General features: G+C 38.0%; 1 protein-coding gene and 1 pseudogene across 1 annotated transcript in view; both read left to right on the top strand.

Moving 5' to 3' along the window:
- TRPM7 (transient receptor potential cation channel subfamily M member 7) overlaps positions 1-8,704 on the top strand; it is an 82,638-nt gene extending 73,934 nt beyond the window's left edge. The window contains exons 29-32 of the mRNA XM_090268347.1: positions 553-836; positions 966-1,048; positions 1,210-1,399; positions 8,621-8,704. Coding sequence (XP_090124473.1) covers positions 553-836; positions 966-1,048; positions 1,210-1,399; positions 8,621-8,704 — 641 coding nt within the window. The remainder of the gene's footprint in view (positions 1-552; positions 837-965; positions 1,049-1,209; positions 1,400-8,620) is intronic.
- A 6,033-nt stretch (positions 8,705-14,737) lies between these two features.
- Positions 14,738-15,567, top strand: LOC150016471 (small ribosomal subunit protein eS1 pseudogene; annotated as a pseudogene).
- The last annotated feature ends 4,321 nt before the right edge of the window (positions 15,568-19,888 follow it).

The raw sequence follows: 19,888 nt of genomic DNA, 5'->3' as shown, positions 1-19,888 counted from the left end.
GGGTGGTGACAGAAGAAGAATCACATTAAGTAGTATCAATTTGGTATAAATTTAATTCGCCTGACTGCTACAACAGTCAGGTATGTTTAAATAGAAAAAGGAAGTGTCAGAAGTATTGAATTTCTCTGTTCCTTGCATATCCAGAAGCAGTGGTATACTCTTAATTCAGAAAAGCTCATAATCCATTGTCTAGTAATGAAAGTGTAGATAAATTGACATCACAGGGTTTGTGGAACAGACTTAGCCTCCTGTCTAAAAGTTTAACTTAGAAGTTTATAGAAGTCTAGTTGCTTTCTAAAAGGTTTTCTCGAAAACGTTCACAATTTAAAAAATGCTTATCATTACTAAATACATATGCATATCGAAATATTAGTAGAGTCTTGATTTCCGAGCATTTGTTGCCCTTCAACTTTTCTTTATAAAACTACCACTTGGTTCATTTCTTCTTTTCTTTACTTAATCTTAACCTGAGATACCTTTCAGTTTTTATTCTACTTTGTCATTTTTACAGTGTCATAATTAGACTTTAAAATATATTCATTTATGTTGCAGGTGAGCCTGTCACAGTGTATCGCTTGGAAGAGAGTTCGCCCAGCATATTGAATAATAGCATGTCTTCTTGGTCACAGTTAGGCCTCTGTGCCAAAATAGAGTTTTTAAGTAAAGAAGAGATGGGAGGAGGCTTACGGAGAGCTGTCAAAGTACAGTGTACCTGGTCAGAACATGATATCCTCAAATCAGGGCATCTTTATATTATCAAATCTTTTCTTCCTGAGGTGGTTAACACATGGTCAAGTATTTACAAAGAAGATACGGTTCTGCATCTCTGTCTCAGAGTAAGTGCTGGTGAATGCATATGGTGGAACATTATTTAAACTCCATGCTTTCACTTCTGAAGTATAATAAACCAAATAAAATCTTAGTTTTAATGTTGAACAAGGCTTTGTTTTTTTTCTGTTGTGTAGGAAATTCAGCAGCAGAGAGCAGCACAAAAGCTCACATTTGCCTTCAACCAAGTGAAACCCAAATCTATACCATATTCTCCAAGGTAAATCTTTAAATTTTTTCTGGGACCTTTTAGTGTTATGTGGATAGCATTCTTTTGACCTCATTATTGATCCTGAATATGTAATTATTTACTCTTTTTAAAGATCAATTAGAACTGTTTTAACAGAACTGCTAGTAATATCTATAACTATTTTTCATAAGGTTTCTTGAAGTTTTCCTGCTGTATTGCCATTCAGCAGGACAGTGGTTTGCTGTGGAAGAATGTATGACTGGAGAATTTAGAAAATACAATAATAATAATGGTGATGAGATTATTCCAACTAATACACTGGAAGAGATCATGCTAGCCTTTAGCCACTGGACTTATGAATACACAAGAGGTGAATTACTGGTACTTGATTTACAAGGTAAATTTATTAAAATATTGCTGAAGTGAAATTGTGCAGTATGTTCTCACCTATTCATGTGTTATGAATAATGTACAGAAGTCTGCTAATTTATAGATAGGTAAGTCTTAGGTTGGTAGAATCTATTTTTAAAAGTAAGTCAATAACAGCCGTAGCATATTTCCATCAGTGCCCTGAGTAGTGGGATGTGGCTCTCTTAATTGTTATTTTGGTAATACAGAATTTTTGATAGCAAAAACATGTAAAATCCCTTTTTCTATTCTTACATGCGGAGCCTTAGTCTTTTAAAAGTATGAAGACCATTTCTTTAAAACAGTAATAAGTATCTGTATTGTTACTGGTGTTTATGTTGTCTCTGTCTCTCTTTTTAAAAAAAGTTTCATAGAGAAAAGGGGAAAGAGAGGGAGAGAGAAACATCGATTTGTTTTACACTTATTTATGCATTCATTGGTTGATTCTTGTATGTTCCTCACCAGGGATCAAACCAGAAACCTTGGTGTATCAGGACAATGCTCTAACCAATCGAGCTACCCAGCCAGGGCTATGTTTTATCTAACTTACTGTGAACTAAACTACCTAAATATTTAGTGGGTTAAAAAAATCATTTTATTTGCTTGTAGTTCTTTGGTTGGGGAATTTGGATGGAGCATAGCGGAATTGCTCCTCTCTGCTGTTCCCTGAGAGGGTTGGACACTAGCTTGCACAGCTTGACTGAGTCAAATATCTGAGGTCTCTGTTCAGTGGCAGCTGAATTCTTCAGTTTTCCACCAAGTGATCTTCTCCACATGGCTAGCTAACTTGCTTTCTCATAACACCATAGTTTCAGAGAGCTAGACTTACGTATAGCTGGTGTCTTCCAGAGAGAAAGCAGAAACTCTTAAGAGCCAGGCCCAGGACTGGCCAAGATCCCTTCAGCCGCGTTTTACTGGTCAGGGCAAGTAATAAGGACAGCCCAGGTTCAAAAGGTAGGGAATAGATTCCAACACTTGCTGGGTGGAGCAGCATGTTACAAAGGAGGGAAAAACTGATTATAGCCATCTTATAGACAGAGTGTGTCATTCATGTAAAAGAAAAAAATTGTGTCTGGGAGAAGGCATATTTATTTAGCTTAATGTCTCTGCAACTTCACGGCAAAGTCAGAGGTAAATAAAATTGAGCAAGTTGCCAGCTCTGCCTGGATGATACTTTGTAACATTATAGCTTTCATAATTTTTTCTTTAAAGAGCAGTCTCAATTTCAAATGTCAACACAGGCCAGATTTCAAAGTCACATAAAAATAATAATTCAGAATGTTTATCGTTTGATGACTTCTTTCATTATATAAATACAAATACAAAATTTGTTAAAAAGCAAACAGTTGGTATTGATTCAGCTCAAGAAAGAAAACGTGTAAAAACAACTATTATTTTTTTCAGTAGTTCATCATTTTACATAAATGCTTAAATAGTGTATATATGAGGTCTTTCCAGCAGGTATCCAGCCATGTACTATGAAAAATAGAGACATTTATCGAAGAAGGTACAAGAAACATTGTACACAGGACAATGACGCCTCAGTCCCCTTCAGAGTAGGCATCTTAGGGCCTCGCACAGTTCTCCCAGTCGCCATCAGCTGCCCTGTTGTATTTTCCTGAATCTCATCAACGGTCTGAAATCTCTTCCCTTTCAAAGTGATTTTAGCTTTTGGAAAAGCCAGATGTTGGCACCAAATCTGGGCAGTAGGGGGGCTGAGTCACCTGGGTAACTTGATGTTATGTCAAAAAATTGCAGGAGACATAATTCAGAACAGGTGTGTTGTCATGATGAAGCTACCAGTCACCAGTTGCCCATAGCTGTGGCCTTCTGAGTCATCTGAATAGTTTCCATGGAAGAACATTCAAGTTTAATACAAAATTTGATGCAGATTCATTACTCTACTCGCTCATTTTGAATGCCACAGCCACACAGTACACATGCTCACTCAATGGTGTCTACTGCCCCTCCCACTCACTAGTACAGTGAAGTTGTCATTGTTCACACATGCACATTCCAGTCCTCTCTCCTCGGCTGCCAGGTTACATCGATGTCGCGCAGACCGTTCTCATTATATTAACAATGGCCGGACTTTTTTCAGACAGGCCTTGAATAGTGACAATCTGGTGTATATTATTAGGTCAATCCAATTAAGTGAACAGGATCTTAAAGTATATTCATTTTTTAAAAATTATTTATTTGTTTGTTTATTTTTAGAGAAAGGGGAAAGGAGAAAGAGAGGGAGAGAAACATCACTGTGTGGTTGCCTCTCACTTGCACCCCCAACTGGGGGCCTGACGTGCAACCTAGTCATGTGCCCTGACTGGGCATCCAACCAGCGACACTTGGCTCACAGGCTGACGCTCAATCCACTGAGCCACAGCAGCCAGGGGCTTAAAGTATATTCTTAAATAAGTATTTAATTATCTCCAAACATGTAGGAAGTGAGGCTAAACATATTTTGTCTAACCTATGAATTAAAAGGACATCAGTTATTTTTAGTAAGCAAAGTAGTTGTGTTCGCTACATAACATGTTTATGGAGCCATTTTTCATAGAAATATTTTAGATAGTTACTACAAACAAGTTAAACAATGTAGAAAAATATAAAGAACAAAGTGTTCTCATCTTTACTGCTTTTTTACCTCTATGAAGACAAATGCACAAATGGAGGTGCTTTTATTTTCTTATTTGGTCATTTTGTTTTGTGTTGTGATTTTTCTTCAGCTAGGAGAAGTGTGTGTGTGTGTGTGAGAGAGAGAGAGAGAATTTATTTCATTCGTTTTTTTTTCCCACCTAACAATATATAGAGGGCATCTTCTGGGTCATTACTGATAAATCTGAGTTATTCCTTTTAATAGCTCATGAGAGTCTCTAGTATGGCTCTATAGCATGATTTAAAGCCTCTACTGAGACATTCACCCTCTCTTTTTTCGTTGCTTTGTTTTGTTTTTGATGTGGGGATTTTGGGGGCTTTTATAAACAGTACAGTGAGAAGCATACTCATGTACTGCTACTTTTATTTTCATAAAGTAGATTCCTAAATTGTCTTAATGAGAAGAGATAAGTGCAATTTTAATGGGTAGGAATTCATACTCAACACTTTGAGTGCCCATTTCTCCCCAATCTCTCCAAGTGCTGAATATTCTTAATTTTTGCCAATCTGAGGAGTAGAAAGTAGTATCATGTTCTAATTATGGCTTTTTTTTTTTAATTGTGAAATTGTAACAATTTTATTAGGTTTCATTCTAATGGGTTAAATATTTGCGATTATACATGTCAGTTGGTGTTCTTTATTTACTTATATAAATGAAGAGATAAGAGACCGAAAAGATTTAACCATACTAACACCTCTGGTGAGGACTGGAGGTAAAGAAGTTGTTCACAATCTAATTCTTTTTTTTTTTTTAATCCTTACCCAAGGATATGTATATTGATTTTTAGAGATAGAGGGAAAGAGAGAGAAAGAGAAACATCAGTTGGTTGCCTCCTGAATGTACCCCACCTGGGGATCAAACCCACAACCTAGGTATGTGCCCTGACCAGGAATTGAACCCTCAACCTTTTGGTGTATGAGATGATGCTCCAACAAACTGAGCCACCCTGCCAGGGCTACGATCTTATTCTTTATGTTTTCTGAATCTTTTTTAAGAAGATATATTCTTACAGGGTGGGGCAAAAGTAGTTTTACAGTTGTGGGTATGTGAAAGAGCTTGTTCTTGTACTATTATTTATTAATTATGGTATTATTTTTCATGCAAACTAAACCTGCTTTTGCCTCACCCTGTACATTAGTATATGATTTTTTAAAATCCAAACACTTAAAATTTAAAATGGCCTATAGATGCCTTTATGAACCTAGTTGTTCTTTGCTGAGGTGAAACAATGGCAGATTGTATATATCTTTTATGTAAGCAGATATTTGCTTTCAGCCTTGGCTGTTGCGTCAGAAGCTGGTGCCATCAGGAGTTTGCATGGGTATCTACCAACTCTGTCATTTAACTCTGAGTCGCATCTCAGGAGCTGTGTTCCTGGTGCAATGTTGAAATCATAAGTCAAGTTATGAAGTATCAAGAGAGAAAAATGCCTTTGAATAATTTAACATTATGTAAATGTTGATGCTATAAAATCTCTTGACTTTTTATTATGGAAATGGAAATGTTTACATCAATCATAATATATCTTTTTTACATAAATGCATAAAGGTGTGGGTGAAAATTTGACTGACCCATCTGTGATAAAAGCAGAAGAAAAGAGGTAATAAGTTTTATTAATTTTATGACAATTTCATAATTTCAAGTTCTACATTTCTATTTGCATAAACTAACTTCTTCTTCTTCTTCTTCTTTTTTCTTTTTTTAAACTACCAATGCCATAGATCCTCTGATATGGTTTTTGGCCCAGCAAATCTGGGAGAAGATGCAATTAAAAACTTTAGAGCAAAACATCACTGTAATTCTTGCTGTAGAAAGCTTAAACTTCCAGGTAAACATTTACTTAATCAGTATGATGTATAAATTGTTAGCAGAGTTGGTTACAACAGTACTTTATAAGGCTAGAGGCACAAATGCATATTGTTGTGAATCTATGCTTTCTTTCATTTCTTATAAAAACACAAAGTTCATTCATTTAATATATTTATTTTGTGTCTGTTAGATGCCAGGAACTATGCTAGATTGCTAACAGTACAGTAGGGAGCTAGACAAATGTGGTTCTTGCCATCAAAGGAATTTAGTCAGATCTTAAAAACTGATAAGATTAACAGGCAGTTATAAGACTGTCATAAATGCCAAAAACAAAAAGTTGAACTGGTAAACAGATCATTTACCACAGACTTAGAGGTCAGGGAATGCTGCCTGGGGCAATGACAGCTTTGCCCATAACCTTTTCTTTTCTTTCCTCCCCTCCCCTCCTCTCCCCTCCCCTTCCCCTCTTTTCTTGATGTTTTTCACTGGCAAGGAATTCCGGTACAGTGTTGAATAGGAATAATGAGAGTAAACAGCTTGTTTTTGTTCCTGATCAGAAGGGGAAAGTGTTCATTCTTTTACCATTAAGATGATGTTAGTTGTAAGGATTTTGTAGATGCACTTTATTGGATTGAGGATATATCTTTTGCTTCTTGTTCCTTGAAAATTCTTATGCCAAATGGATATTGAGTTTTGTCAAATGTTTTTCTTCCCTGCATCTATTTATGTGACCATTTGGTATTTCTTCTTTAATTGATTAGTAGTACATGGATTGATTTAAGACATGTTGAACCAATCTTACCTCCCCAGGACACGCTCCACTTTATCATGGTATATTATGTTCTTTATGTATTGCTGGATTCAGTTTGCTGATATTTTCTTGAGGGTTTTTGTGTGTCTGTTCATAAAGATGATCTATGACTTTTTTTTTTTTTTTGTACTGTCTTTGTGTTCTTTTGGTATCAGAATAATATTGACCTTAAGGTGCAAGTGTTCACACCTCTTCTGTTTTGGGGACTAGATTTTATAGAATTGGTATTTACACTTTAAATATTCGGTAGAATGGTCTAGTGAAACCACCTTGGTCTGAAGTTTTCTTTGTCAGATGGTTTTTAACTAAGAGGTGTTTTCGTTTTGTTTTGTATTCATAAAGGTAGGACTGTTGAGGCTATCAGTTTCTTTTTGAGTGAATTTCAGTAGTTTGTGTCTTTCCAGGAATTGGTTCATTTATTTTAAATTGTCAGATTTATGGGCATAGAGTTGTTTATATTAATATCTTGTTTTTTAGGGTCTCTGGTGGTCTGTGGTGAATTACCTCCTTCGTTTCAGTAATGCTTTTTTTGTTGCATGGTTAGTCTGGCTAGGGTGTATCAATTTTATTGATATTTCAAAGGCACCAGCTTTTTCTTTTATTGCTTTATTATATTTTCTGTTTTCAATTTCACTGATTTATTCTCTTTATTATTTCCATCTTTCGCTTGCTCTGTGTTTACTCTGTTTTTCTCTAGTTTGTTAAGGTTTATTATTGGTTTTAATTGGATTGCCTTGGATTATTAATTTGAGATCTTCTTTTTTAAAAATACATGTAGTGCTATAAATTTTTCTCTAAGCATTTTGTTAAATTCCGTCTACTCTAATTCTGAAATCTCCATAGAAATTATTTATTTCTCATCTTCAGTTGCCACCATTTTATTTCCTGGATTCTTGCCAGTTGCCCCCTAACAAGGCTGCATGTAACGATCAGATTAGTCATTTAAAAGAAATCTGATTGTGTTTCTCCCTTCAGACTGCTTAATGCCTTCCAGTAGATTTTTATTATAATCTGTACTCCTTACCATAGCTTGCATCCCATAAACCAAGGGTCAGGAAACTTCTGTAAAAGGCCAAGGTAGCAAATATTTTAGGCTTTGTGGGCCCTATGGCCTATGTCACAGGTACTTAGCTCTACTGCTGTGCTGAAATAGCCATAGACAGTCCATAAACAAATGATCATGGCTTCATTTTAATAAAATTATTTACAAAAATAGCCAGCCTGATTTTGTCCATAGGTTATAGTTTTTATAACCCTTGGCCATTAACTGTTGCTTGGCCTCATTTTGTACTAGTCTTCCCCACATTTACTACGTGCAATCCATGCCGTTTTCTTGGCAACTTTGGACACACCGCGTCCATTTCCCTCTCACAGCTGCAGTTACGCCCCAGCTGCCTAGAACGCTCCTCCTAGAGCTTTAGTAGTCACTTCTTAGTCTTTACTTATATGTTACCTCCCAGGGTTTTTCTGCCCAGCCCTGTCTAAAAGAATCACTATACCATCTCTCCTCTGGCCCTCATCACACTGTTTCCTTTAAAGCACTTGTTTCTAATAATTCTGTCATTTTTCTGTTTATTTTTCTTTAGCCACTACAACATAAACTCCATGAGATCAGGGACCTTATCTGCCTTGTTCAGTGCTGTTTCCACATTTAGATGACCATTGACTGATGGTCAGAGTGTAATAATTATTTGATGAATGAATTATTTCATTCTTATGTGTATAAATTTTGTGACTTGAATTTATAACAACCTGGTAGAAAATATGTCTGGTATGTTAAGAGGAAAATTGATGTAGAAATGTTCTTAATTTTCCATTTCTAAGAAATACTGACATTGTTTTCTCTTTCTCTGTTGGGGTGGTGAATATAGACCTGAAGAGGAATGACTATACACCTGATAAAATTATATTTCCTCAGGATGAGGCTTCAGATTTGACTCTTCAGCCTGGAAATGCCACCAAAGAATCAGAATCAGCTACTTCTATTCGTCTGATGTTATAACTGAATCATTGGTATCATTGGTTTTGTCTACACCTCACAACAATATTAACTGTGTCACTTTTCATTCAGGAGGACGTTGTTTGGTAATATAGAAAAAAGTGTGTGCAAATTGTATGTGCTAGCTCTAGAACAGTTAAAAGGTCAATTTTTATTTTTTTTTTTACAATTAAACTAGTCAGTCAGGAACTCCCTATAGGATACTGCTAGCAGCTGTTAAGTTTTAAAGGTAAGGAAAAATTAGTATTTGTAACTTTTTAAAGGGCTCTTTTTAGCAGAGGGCTTCATTTGACTTGTTCTGATGAGGATGATAACTCTCTCAAGTGGTGCAGTACCAGTAAGCGAAGTTTGGTGTCAGTGCAGATGTTTTGGCCGCTGCTTTACTGCCATTCAGCTAGCGAAAAGAAGCAGGCTCCTGACCCGTGGGTTAAATGGCAGTCAGACTCGGTGTGTCAGTGTGTTCAGTGGTGATGTCACTGGTTCCCAGCTAGATGCCTGGTTGCCATGGAAAGATGATGACTTGCTCTAATTCTAGATCCACGGGGATATAAGAAGCCTGAGCTGAAAACATTTTCTAAGAAGGACTTTATGAATCAGGGTTAGGCTCCATATTTAAAGATAGAGCCAGGTTTTTGTTAAACAGAGCCCAGATTGTTCAAAAGTATTAGTGAGTTTTTTAAAAAAACATGTTTTATCAAGTCAGTGTGAAGTAGATGAAAGCCATGGTTGACTTGTATAACGTAAATATATCAAAGGAGAAACTTAACTCATTGTTCAAGAGAAGTTACCATGTGAACAAAGTTAAAGTACTTTTTAAAATCTATGCCTGTAGTGACAACCTGAGTGTTACATACTTCTCCAAAGATTCTATTGACCAGTATATCAAATCAGAATGTAAACATGAGCTCACATATATTTAAAATTGTGTAGGAACATCTGAACATGAATTTCTTTGTGATACTTATTTAAGAAATTAAGTTGGATTATCATGTCGGGAGATTGCAATGCAACTTTACACCAATAAAATGAAATTTTAACTGCCCCAGATATTGTTGAATACTCAACAATAAGAAAAGCTTTTCATCTGACTAAAATTTTATGCTTTGATTTTTAAAAATTTTTGTTTCCTAGGTACTAATTTTAATTTTTATTTGGGAAGGAGCAGTGTAAATCTTATTTGTATTCAGTAGTGTATCTCATAGATACAGATGAGGCAAGAAGAGATAAGCTGTTGAAATAGTGTTTAATATTGATGGGGGGGAGAAAGAAAAATGTATTAAAGATATTATACTATATACATTTTGTATATCATTAAATCTTTAAAAGAAATTAAATAAATTTATTCTTGTTTACAGATGTTTAGTGAGTTTAATCATTCTGAAAAATTATCTGTCTTCAGAGTATTAATTTGTTTTCAGAGTATCAGTTTTTTTAAAACGACCATCTTTACACCTGTGCATTTTGATTGCCTGTCCTATACAGTGTTGAAAGTGATCTTGGTTTCCTGCTGGGTTGTTATTGTTGTTTTTAATCTGCTTCTAGTTTTGTCACAAAACGGGTATGGGTTATCTATTGATGTTTAACTTTATGTTGATTAATTGTATAAAATAATTACAGTAGCAAGTAAACATTTATTTAGTACTTAGTATGTGCCAGGCATTACTCTAAATACTTTACATATATTAACCCATTTAATCCTCATAACAGTCCTCTGGAGTAGGTGTTATTATTATCCTGTTTTATCAATACAAAGTCAAGGTATTAGATAAAGTAACTTTCCTAAGATTCTTACAATTAATAAGTAGCACCAGGATTCATATCCAGGCCAGCTGGCTTTTATCTATGCTCTTGGGCCCCATGCTATATTGACTTAGAATATACAAAAAAGATTTTTAAATGTAAGGAAAAATACAAAAATTACCCTCCTTTCCCACCTTTAATTTGAACTGTGTTGGTTTCATAGGTACTCTCTGACTTTACCCCACTAGATTATACACTTTGCAGAGGAAAGGACCCTTAGGATATTTCACTGCAGTGTAGGAAAAAATGTGATTTAAAAAATGTTTTCCCACAATACCAAACTCTTCTCTTGAGGGAGCTAGATCACAGTGATATAGTCTTTGTGTTTAAGGAGACAGTCAAGGCAAGAGGACACAATAAATAGTTGTTCATCACTTAGAAAAGAAATGGTTATTTTCAGAAAAGAATGCATCTTGGGACAGGGATTTGTGTGATCTTCTTCATTTACCATATCTGTTCTAATTGTTTCCTAGCTGGGTTTCACACAGGGCGTCTGTATCTAAGGAACCAGATCCTCAGACCGGCACAGTCAGCACTTAGTTAAGTGCTCGGTGATTTATGTGTTGGGGTGAAACCTCTCAGCCACCCTGTGTCTTTGAAAACTATAGATTATTACCAACTAAGCCGTCTCATTTATTTTTGTATTTCATTTAGTGCCTTGCAGGAATTTGTAGCATAGAATATAAGTGTTCAATAAATAAACATTAAAGAGGTACCCCAGTATATTTTCAATATTAGACAACCAGTGAGCCCTTTTTTTTAAGGAAAAATTCCAAGATTAGATTCTTATCCTCTCTGGAATGTGTTTTCTGTCTAGGCACTTCAGAAATTCCTCAAAACAGCTCTGACTGGTGTGGCTCAGTGGGTTGGGTGTCATCCTGCAGACCAAAATGTCACCAGTGGTTTGATTCCCAGTCAGGACACATTCCTGGGTTGCGGCCAGGTCCCCAGTTGGGAGCATGTGGGAGGCAACCGATTGATGTTTCTCTTGCACACCGATGTTTCTCTCCCTCTCTTTCTTTCTTCCTCCCTTCCCCTCTTTCTAAAAATAAATTTTTAAAAAGCTTATAAAACAAAATTCCTCAAAGCAGAGTATTTTCCTGGGGCAGGGTTATTCTTCAGAAAAGCTGCCTACTCCAGCTTACAGTAAATAGCACCAATCAAACAGGTACTTTTTTTCTATGCCCTGCTCCACCCCATATTTTGCTCTCTCCTTTAGCCATGTGCTGCATAACAATGTCAGTTGATGCCTCACTGCACATATCAGGTTGGTCTCAAGAGGTAGTAATGGAGCTGAAAAATTTCTGTCACCATCATAATAATGAAATGCATTACGCACATGTTTGTGGTGATGCTGGTATAACAAACCTGTACTGCTAGTCATATAAAGTATAGCACATATAGTTGTGTACAATATTTAATATTTGATGATAATAAACAACTACCTTGCTGCTTTATGGATTTACTATACTACTATCATTAGAGTGTATTCCTTCTACTTTAAAACAAAGTTAGCTGTAAAACAGCGTGCCATGTTACACTGGCAGCAACCTCATCCATCTTATTTATCACATCACTTGATTGCATTGTTTTCTCTTGTGTTTGATTTAATCTCATGTTGTTTTGTACAGTGACGTGACAGGGTTGTAGCCTAGGAGCAAAAGTCTGTACCATACAGGCTAGGTGTGTAGCAGGCCGTACCGTCTAGGTTTGTGTAAGGGCACTCTGTGATCCTCCCGCAATGATGAAATCACCTAAGGATGCACACACATTGTTAAAGGGCAAGTGACTGTACTTGTTTTTCCCTTGGAACAATATGCAATCCTGCATTATGGAACTTTTCCTTCACTTTAATTATTAGTGTCTTAGTATATGCTTCTAACATATAAGAACTGCAATATCTTTACACCTAAAAACATTAAGTTCCTTAGTATTGACAGATAATGTAAACATTCTCAAATTTTATTTTTTTTTACAATTTGCTGAGTCAGGACACAGGTAAGATTATACATTGCAATTGCTTGATTTGTCTTTAAAGTCTCTTTTAATATACAGGTTTATTTCATCTTTCCCCCCAATTTGGTTTTTGAAGAACCAGGTTGTTTGTTCTAACTAGTTCCCCATATTCAGGGTTTTGCTGATTATTCCTGTTAGGTGTCATTTTACATGTTTCTGTTTCCTGTATATGCCATAAGGTAGATATGAGGTGGGCAGGCTTGATCAAATTCAAGATTATGTTTTTGACAAGAATGCTTCATTGGTGGTGGTACATGCTTCCATATTAAGAAACAGATCTGGCTCTGGCCAGTGTGGCTTAGTTGGTTGAAGCGTTGTCCTGTAACCAATAGGATTGATCCCTGGTCTAGGCATGTATGGAAGGCACCACACAGAGTTTTCTCTTTAAATAATAAATAAATAAATAAATAAATAAATAAATAAATAAATAAATGTTTTCCAGTAAAAATGAATTAAAAAAAAAAAGAAACAGGTCTGCTTGTTTTTTGATGGTCATTGCCTAGATTTATTAATTAGGTCACTAGTTTTCAAAGTAGACCACAGACCCTGAGGGTCCCCAAGACATTTTTTAATAGGGCCCAAAGTTTACTGATGGGGCAAAGTCATGATCAATAAAATTGCTGCTACCTTAGCATGAATTATGGCAATAGCACCAAACTACTAGTGGTCATTATACATATTCTTCAAGATAACTGGCCAGTAATCTTCAATGTGTCATGTTCTGAGAGTCAAGGAGATACCTAGAATTTTCATGTTGAAGGACACTGAAGAGACATGGCAACTAAAGGCAACATGTGATTCCAGCTAAGTCTTGTGCTTAGAATCTGACCTACAGATACTATGAGATAATAAATGTGTATTGTTTTAAACCACTAAGTGTGTGGTGATTTGTTACACAGTTCAGAACATTAATGCATAGGTCATCTGAGTCATGACCACATATACGAAAATGTTGAACAAAAGATTAACATATGGAATCCAGCAATTCTTGAAAATCTACATCATAAACAAGATGGGTTTATCCGAGGAACTGAAGATTGGTTTAATATGAAGGTCTGTCCAGAAGGTATCAAGCTATGTAATATGATAGAGACATTTATTGAAGAAGATACAAGATACAAAAAACAGGATAATGACACCTCAGACCCCTTCAAAGTAGGCACCTTGGGACCTCGCACAGTTCTCTCAGTCACCATCAGCTGCCCTGTCTTATTTTCCTGAATCTCATTGCCAGTCTGAAATCTCTTCTCTTTCAAAGGTGATTTTAGTTTGGGAAAAGCCAGAAGTTGCCGGGTGCCAAACCTGGGCTGTAAGTGGGGCTGAGTTACTTGGGTGATTTGATGTTTTGCCAAGAAACTGCACAAGGCGAGATGCATGAGCGGGCACGCTGTGATGCAGCCGCCAGTCACCAGGTGCCCATAGCTGCAGCCTCTGAGTCATCCAAATAGTTCCCACAGGAATGTTCAAGCTTAACACAAATTTGATACAGATTCATGGCTCTACTCAGTCATTTTGAAAGCAACGACCCCACAGTACACATGCTTACTCAACAGCATCTACTGCCCTCACTAACTAGTTAAGTGAAATCGTCATTGTTTGCATTTACATTCCAGTCCACTCTCCTTGGCTGCCAAGTTACATCAGTATCGTGCAAACCATTCTCATTAACAATGGCTGGACTTTTTCGGACAGACCTTGTATACAGTCATCATCGATAATTAAGCATAATAACAGTAAAGAAGAAAAATATCGTGATTATCTCAAAGAAAAACCTGGTCACACTCAATATCCATTTTTGATTACAACTCTCAAAAAAGCTATGTCCTTAGCAAATATCATAGTTAATGGTGAATTGGCAAAGCTTTTCTTTTTAGTCCAGGTATGTATTAAGGATACCTACCACCCCCACTTCTATTCAGTATTTTTCTGGAGGTGCTAGTTAGTGCAAAAGGGAATAAATGACAAGAACTGGAAAGAAAAAAGATTATTTTTTTGTAGATGACATAAATGTGTAGGAAAAACAAAAATGCAAATTTTGAAAAACTTCTAGTTACAAGATAAATATATGAATTGTATTTCTATCTACCAGCATCAAACTAAAAGACCTGAGAGAACTTCACTGACAAAAAGGAACAGGATGATAGGGTTCAAGACCTGCAGAACCTCCACTGAGGTGATTTCAAGAAACACCTCTACCCTTTCGGCTCTCTGGGCAGTACCATGGCGGAGAGCAAGAACAAGCACCTTACGAAAGGCAGCAAAAAGGGAGCAAAGAAGAAAGTGGTTGATCCATTTTCTAAGAAAGATTGGTATGATGTGAAAGCACCAGCTATGTTTAATATAAGAAATATTGGAAAAACACTAGTCACAAGAATTCAAGGAAACAAAATGGCCTTTGACGGTCTGAAGGGTCATGTTTTTGAAGTGAGCCTTGCTGATCTACAGAACGGTGCAGTTGCATTTAGGAAATTCAAGCTAATTACTGAGGATGTTCAGGGCAAAAACTCTAATTTCCATGGCATGGATCTTACCCATGACAAAATGTGCTCCATGGTCAAAAAGTGGCAGACTATGATTGAAGCTCATGTTGATGTCAAGATTACTGGTGGGTATTTGCTTCTTCTCTTCTGTGTTGGTTTTACTAAAAAGCGCAACAATCAGATTCGGAAGACCTCTTATGCTAGCATCAACAGGTCCGCCAAATCCAGAAGAAGAAGATGGAAATCATGACCTGAGAGGTGCAGACAAATGACTTGAAAGAAGTGGTCAATAAATTGATTCCAGATAGCATTGGAAAAGACATAGAAGAGGCTTGCCAATCTATCTATCCGCTTCATGATGTCTTTGTTAGAAAAGTCAAAATGCTGAAGAAGCCCAAGTTTGAATTGGGAAAACTCATGGAGCTTCAGGGTGAAGCCAGCAGTTCTGGAAAGTCTACTGGGGATGAGACAGGTGCTAAAGTTGAGCGAGCAGATGGATATGAGCCCCCAGTTCAAGAATCTTTAAAATACAGACATTTAATGGTGACAAATAAAAAGGCCTATTTGTGATACTTAAAAAAAAAAAAAAACACACCTCTAAATAGACCACAAATACTAAATATCAAGGAGCTGCAAGAGTCAGTATTTCTAGTTTGCAGGATCCCTTATGCACGTGTCAAGGAATGACTATTCTTAATGTCTTTGAAGCCCAAGCATATATGTATGTCTTTAGAACCACGTGAACATAAATGGTGTGCTTCTACAAGGCAAACTTCACCTTGCTTATTTGACCTACCAGTAATAAGGTTGAAAATAAATCCATGTTACAAGTACATCCACTATATTCTTTTTTTTAATTTTTTAGTTTGAGAATTTTAAACAATATGAGGAACTCCAGTATGCCTTCACCCCTGTCCACCAGTTGCTGCCATTGGCTGCGTTTGCTTCCTGTTGCTCTATTCCTCCCCGTTCCCTCCTGTCCACGTGTGCATCTGTCTGGGGGGGTCCTGAATCATTTGAGAGCGGGTTGCATATGTTGTGACCCTAAATTCGTCAGTGTGCATTTCCTAAGAACGAGGACATTGTCTTTCGTAACAGTACAATTTCATACAATTCATAAGATTCAATATTGGTCTAAAACTTCATGTGTAATCTATATTCAGATTTCATCAGTTGTATCAATAATGTCCTTTTATAGCATTTTTTTCCTAATCCAGGATCCCATCCAGGATTGGATATTGTGTTTGTCTTGTTTCTCTATTATTTAATCTGCAATGATTATCAGCCTTCTTTATCTTTCCTGACATTGATATTTTTTGAGAGTTTTTTTTATTACCTCCTTATTTTACTTGATGCAGAGTTGAGAAAAGACAAATTAGATTGGCCCTAAAGGCTGTTTCTTTACCTACTCCCTACAACAGCGATTTTCAACTGGTGTGCCGCAATAATTAAAATATTTTTATTTTTGAATCCTTACCTGAGAATTTTTTTAATTTTTATTTTAGACAGAGAGGAAGGAAGAGAGAGAGAGACAGAAGAAAGAAACATCGCCCTGACCAGTGTGGTTCAGTTAGGCAAAACAAAGGGTCACCGATTCCATTCCTGGTCTGGGCTCATTCGTCTATTTCGGATTATGTCCTTGGTCAGGTGCACACGCGAAAGGCAACCAATCAACGTTTCTCTCTCAGGTTTATGGTTTCTCTCCCTCTCTTTCCCCTTTCCCCCCCTCTAAAAAGAAATAAAATCTTTTTTTAGAAAAGAAACATTGATGTGAGAGAGAAACATGCATTGGTTGACTTGTACATGCCCCAACCAGGGACAGAACCTGCAACCTAGGTATGTGCTGTGACCTGGGTTCAAACCCACAACCTTTTGTTGTATGGGACAATGCTTCAACCAACTGCCTCAGCTGGCCAGAGCAAGAATTGTTTTTTGATTTTTCTTTTTAAGTATATTTTATTGGTTATGTTGTTACAGTAGTCCCAATTTCTATTCCCTTTGCTCCCCTCTGCCCAGTACCACCTTCCCTCCAGCAATCCCACCCCCTTAGTTCATGTCCATGGGTCGTGCATGGAAGTTCTTTGGCTTCACCCTTTCCTATATTATTATTAACATCCCCCTGTCTATTTTGTACCAACCGATTATGCTGCTTAATCCCTGCACCATTTCCCCATTTCTCCCTCTTCCCCCTCCCGCTGTTAACCCTCCAAATGATTTCCATACCTATGATTCTGTTCCTATTCTCATTTGCTTAGTTGGATTTTGTCTTTTATTTTTTTAGATTCAGTTGTTGATAGTTGTGAGTTTGTTGTCATTTTAATGTTCATAATTTTGATCTCTTTCTTAAGTTCCTTTGACATTTCATATAATAATGGCTTGGTGATGAACTCCTTTAGCTTCACCTTGTCTGGGAAACACTTCATCTGCCCTTCCATTCTAAATGATAGCTTTGCTGGATAGCATAATCTTGGTTGTAGGTTGCTTTTCATCACATTGAATACTGCTTGCCAGTCCCTTCTTGTCTGCAAGGTGTCCTTATAGTCACCCCTTTGTAGGCAACTCTCTTGCTTCTTTTTTGCTGCTTTTAGGATTCTCTTTATCTTTCACCTTTGGCATCATGATGTGTCTTGGTGTGGTCCCCTCTGGGTCCAGCTCACCCGGACTCTCCATGCTTCCTGGCTTGTATGTCTGTTTCCTTCACCAAATTTGGGAAGTTTTCCTTTATTATTTTTTCACGTAAGCTTTCAATTTCTTGTGCTTCCTCTTCTCCTAATGGCACCTCCATGATTCGGATGTTGGCACGTTTAAAGTTGTCCCAGAGGTTCCCAAGCCTCTCCTCATTTTTTTCAATTCTTGTTTCCTCATTCTGTACTGGTTGACTGTTTTTTTTTCTTCCTTATGTTCCAAATCATTGATTTGAACCCCAGTTTTCTTCCCTTCACCATTGGTTTTGTGTGGATTTTCCTTCGTTTCACTTAGCGTAGCCTTCACTTCTTCTCTTATGCATTTGCCGTACTCAAGCATATCTGTCAAGTCTGTGAGCATCTTTATCACCGTGTTTTGAATTCTGCATCTGTTAGGTTGTCTGTCTCCTCATCTGTTAGGCTGGTTATCTCCTCATCACTTAGTTCTCCCGCTGGAACCTTGATCTGTTCCCCATTTGTGGGTCATACTTCTCTGTCTCCTCATTCTGACAAGCTCCTGTGTTTGTTTGCCTCTGTGTCTTAGGTAGAGCTGTCGCTCCTGTTATGTTGTTAAGGAGCGAGGCCTTAGGTATTCGTCATTACAGGGTGACCTGTTTTACCACGTTGTGGCACTGTATGTGGTGGAGGGGTCCGAGAGGGAACAATGCTGCCTGCCCAGCACTCGCCCCACTTCCAGGCACCCCTCCCACTCCCGCATGTGACTGGCGCCCCTGTAGCTATTGCTCTAGCTTTCACTCCCAGAGCGGGTGGGTCTGGGGACGCTCCAGGACGTGGGGGCCCCTCAAACAAGCAGACTCTACCAAGAAACCAGCAGCCTCCTCCTCCACCCCAACCTCCATTGGTCTGCAGAGTCAGAAGCAATGGGGCTTGACCTTCCCCGGTTCTGGGACCGTGAGCTGTGCTGTCTGGTGAGGGGCTGGAATAAGCCCCAGGTGTCCCTCCTGACTCTTTAAAACATGCGACTGCGCTTTCTGCTGGCCTGCAGCCGCCGCCGCTGCTGCTGCTGCTGCCACCGCCACCACCACACTGCATCCTCTCCGACTCGGTTCCACCCCTCCCACCTGTCTGGATGAGCATCTCCTATCCATATCCCTGTGTGCTGGACTTCCATGCAGCTCGACCCTCTGGAACTTCTGGTTGTCTCCAGTCCCGAGGTAGTTACATTCCTCGTGTGCCACGAGATAAAAAAGTTGAAAATCAGTGCCCTACAGATGCTGAGTTAGAGCAAAAGAAGAACAGGATGATACTGTTCCGGAGCTCCAGAGGCTCCCCACTGTAGCAAGCCCACTCCTCAACCAGCTTGCTTTCGTGCTGTGTGATTACATATATTCTCTGACCCCTTTTCATCTAGAGCATTAGGGTGGGGGAACCCACTCTACTGAAGAGCTTAAGCACAGTTTTCTATGAAGAAAATGAGAGCTCAGGAGATTATTGTGTGCTCTGCTTCTTCACAGCTTTTACATTCTTTTATGACAAACTATATGTGCCCTTTGTGGCACTAGTGGGATTAGGTGTGCACACTATTGTTGATGTTCCAGTCTATCCCAATGCTGTGTGTTTTTGGAAGCAGCAAAATCCGCCTGCCTCTGTCCCCAAGATGAGAAACAGTCGCTGCAGGTCCTAGGGGTGCTGCGTTCAGTGGGAGGGTGGGTGGGTGCCAGAGTGGGCAGGGTTACCATGGTGTCCACTGATCAGTGGTGGTATATCTGTGTGTGTGTGTTTAATAAATACACACAAGAGAAACTGATTGATGGAGGAAGAGATGTTATCTATTTAGTCCATTCTTAGCAAATCTACTAAAAGTTTTCAAGCAACCAAGTAACAGTGTCTCATGGCAACATACTAGAATATTGAAGATGAATGGAAAGAATTCTGATGCATAGGAGATCTAAGTTGGAATGTACCTGAAGTACAGATAAAAGTCAGTTTTCAGCTACTGAGAGGAGGGGAGAGGAACTTATCAATTGTTTATTACAAACAAAAAGACCAGAGGTAACAGGCGAGGAGAAATGAAGTTAAAAGGATTAGATGTTGCTCCTGAATAGAAGTGCCAAGTCCCACGTGACGTGGTTTCACTAAAATGACTTCCCAGCGGCTTTTTCCTGCAGATGACTTCAGTGTCTACTACGTCCTGTGAGCCTCTGTCTACTGCAGCTTTCTAGATTATCCCAAATTAGGGGAGGATA

This window comes from Furipterus horrens, unplaced genomic scaffold (genome assembly GCF_987537825.1).
Source record: "Furipterus horrens unplaced genomic scaffold, mFurHor1.1.pri manual_scaffold_3, whole genome shotgun sequence".
In the NCBI taxonomy this organism is placed as follows: domain Eukaryota; kingdom Metazoa; phylum Chordata; class Mammalia; order Chiroptera; family Furipteridae; genus Furipterus; species Furipterus horrens.
Note: the sequence above shows the minus strand (reverse complement) of the source record. Positions and strands in the feature narration are given on the sequence as shown.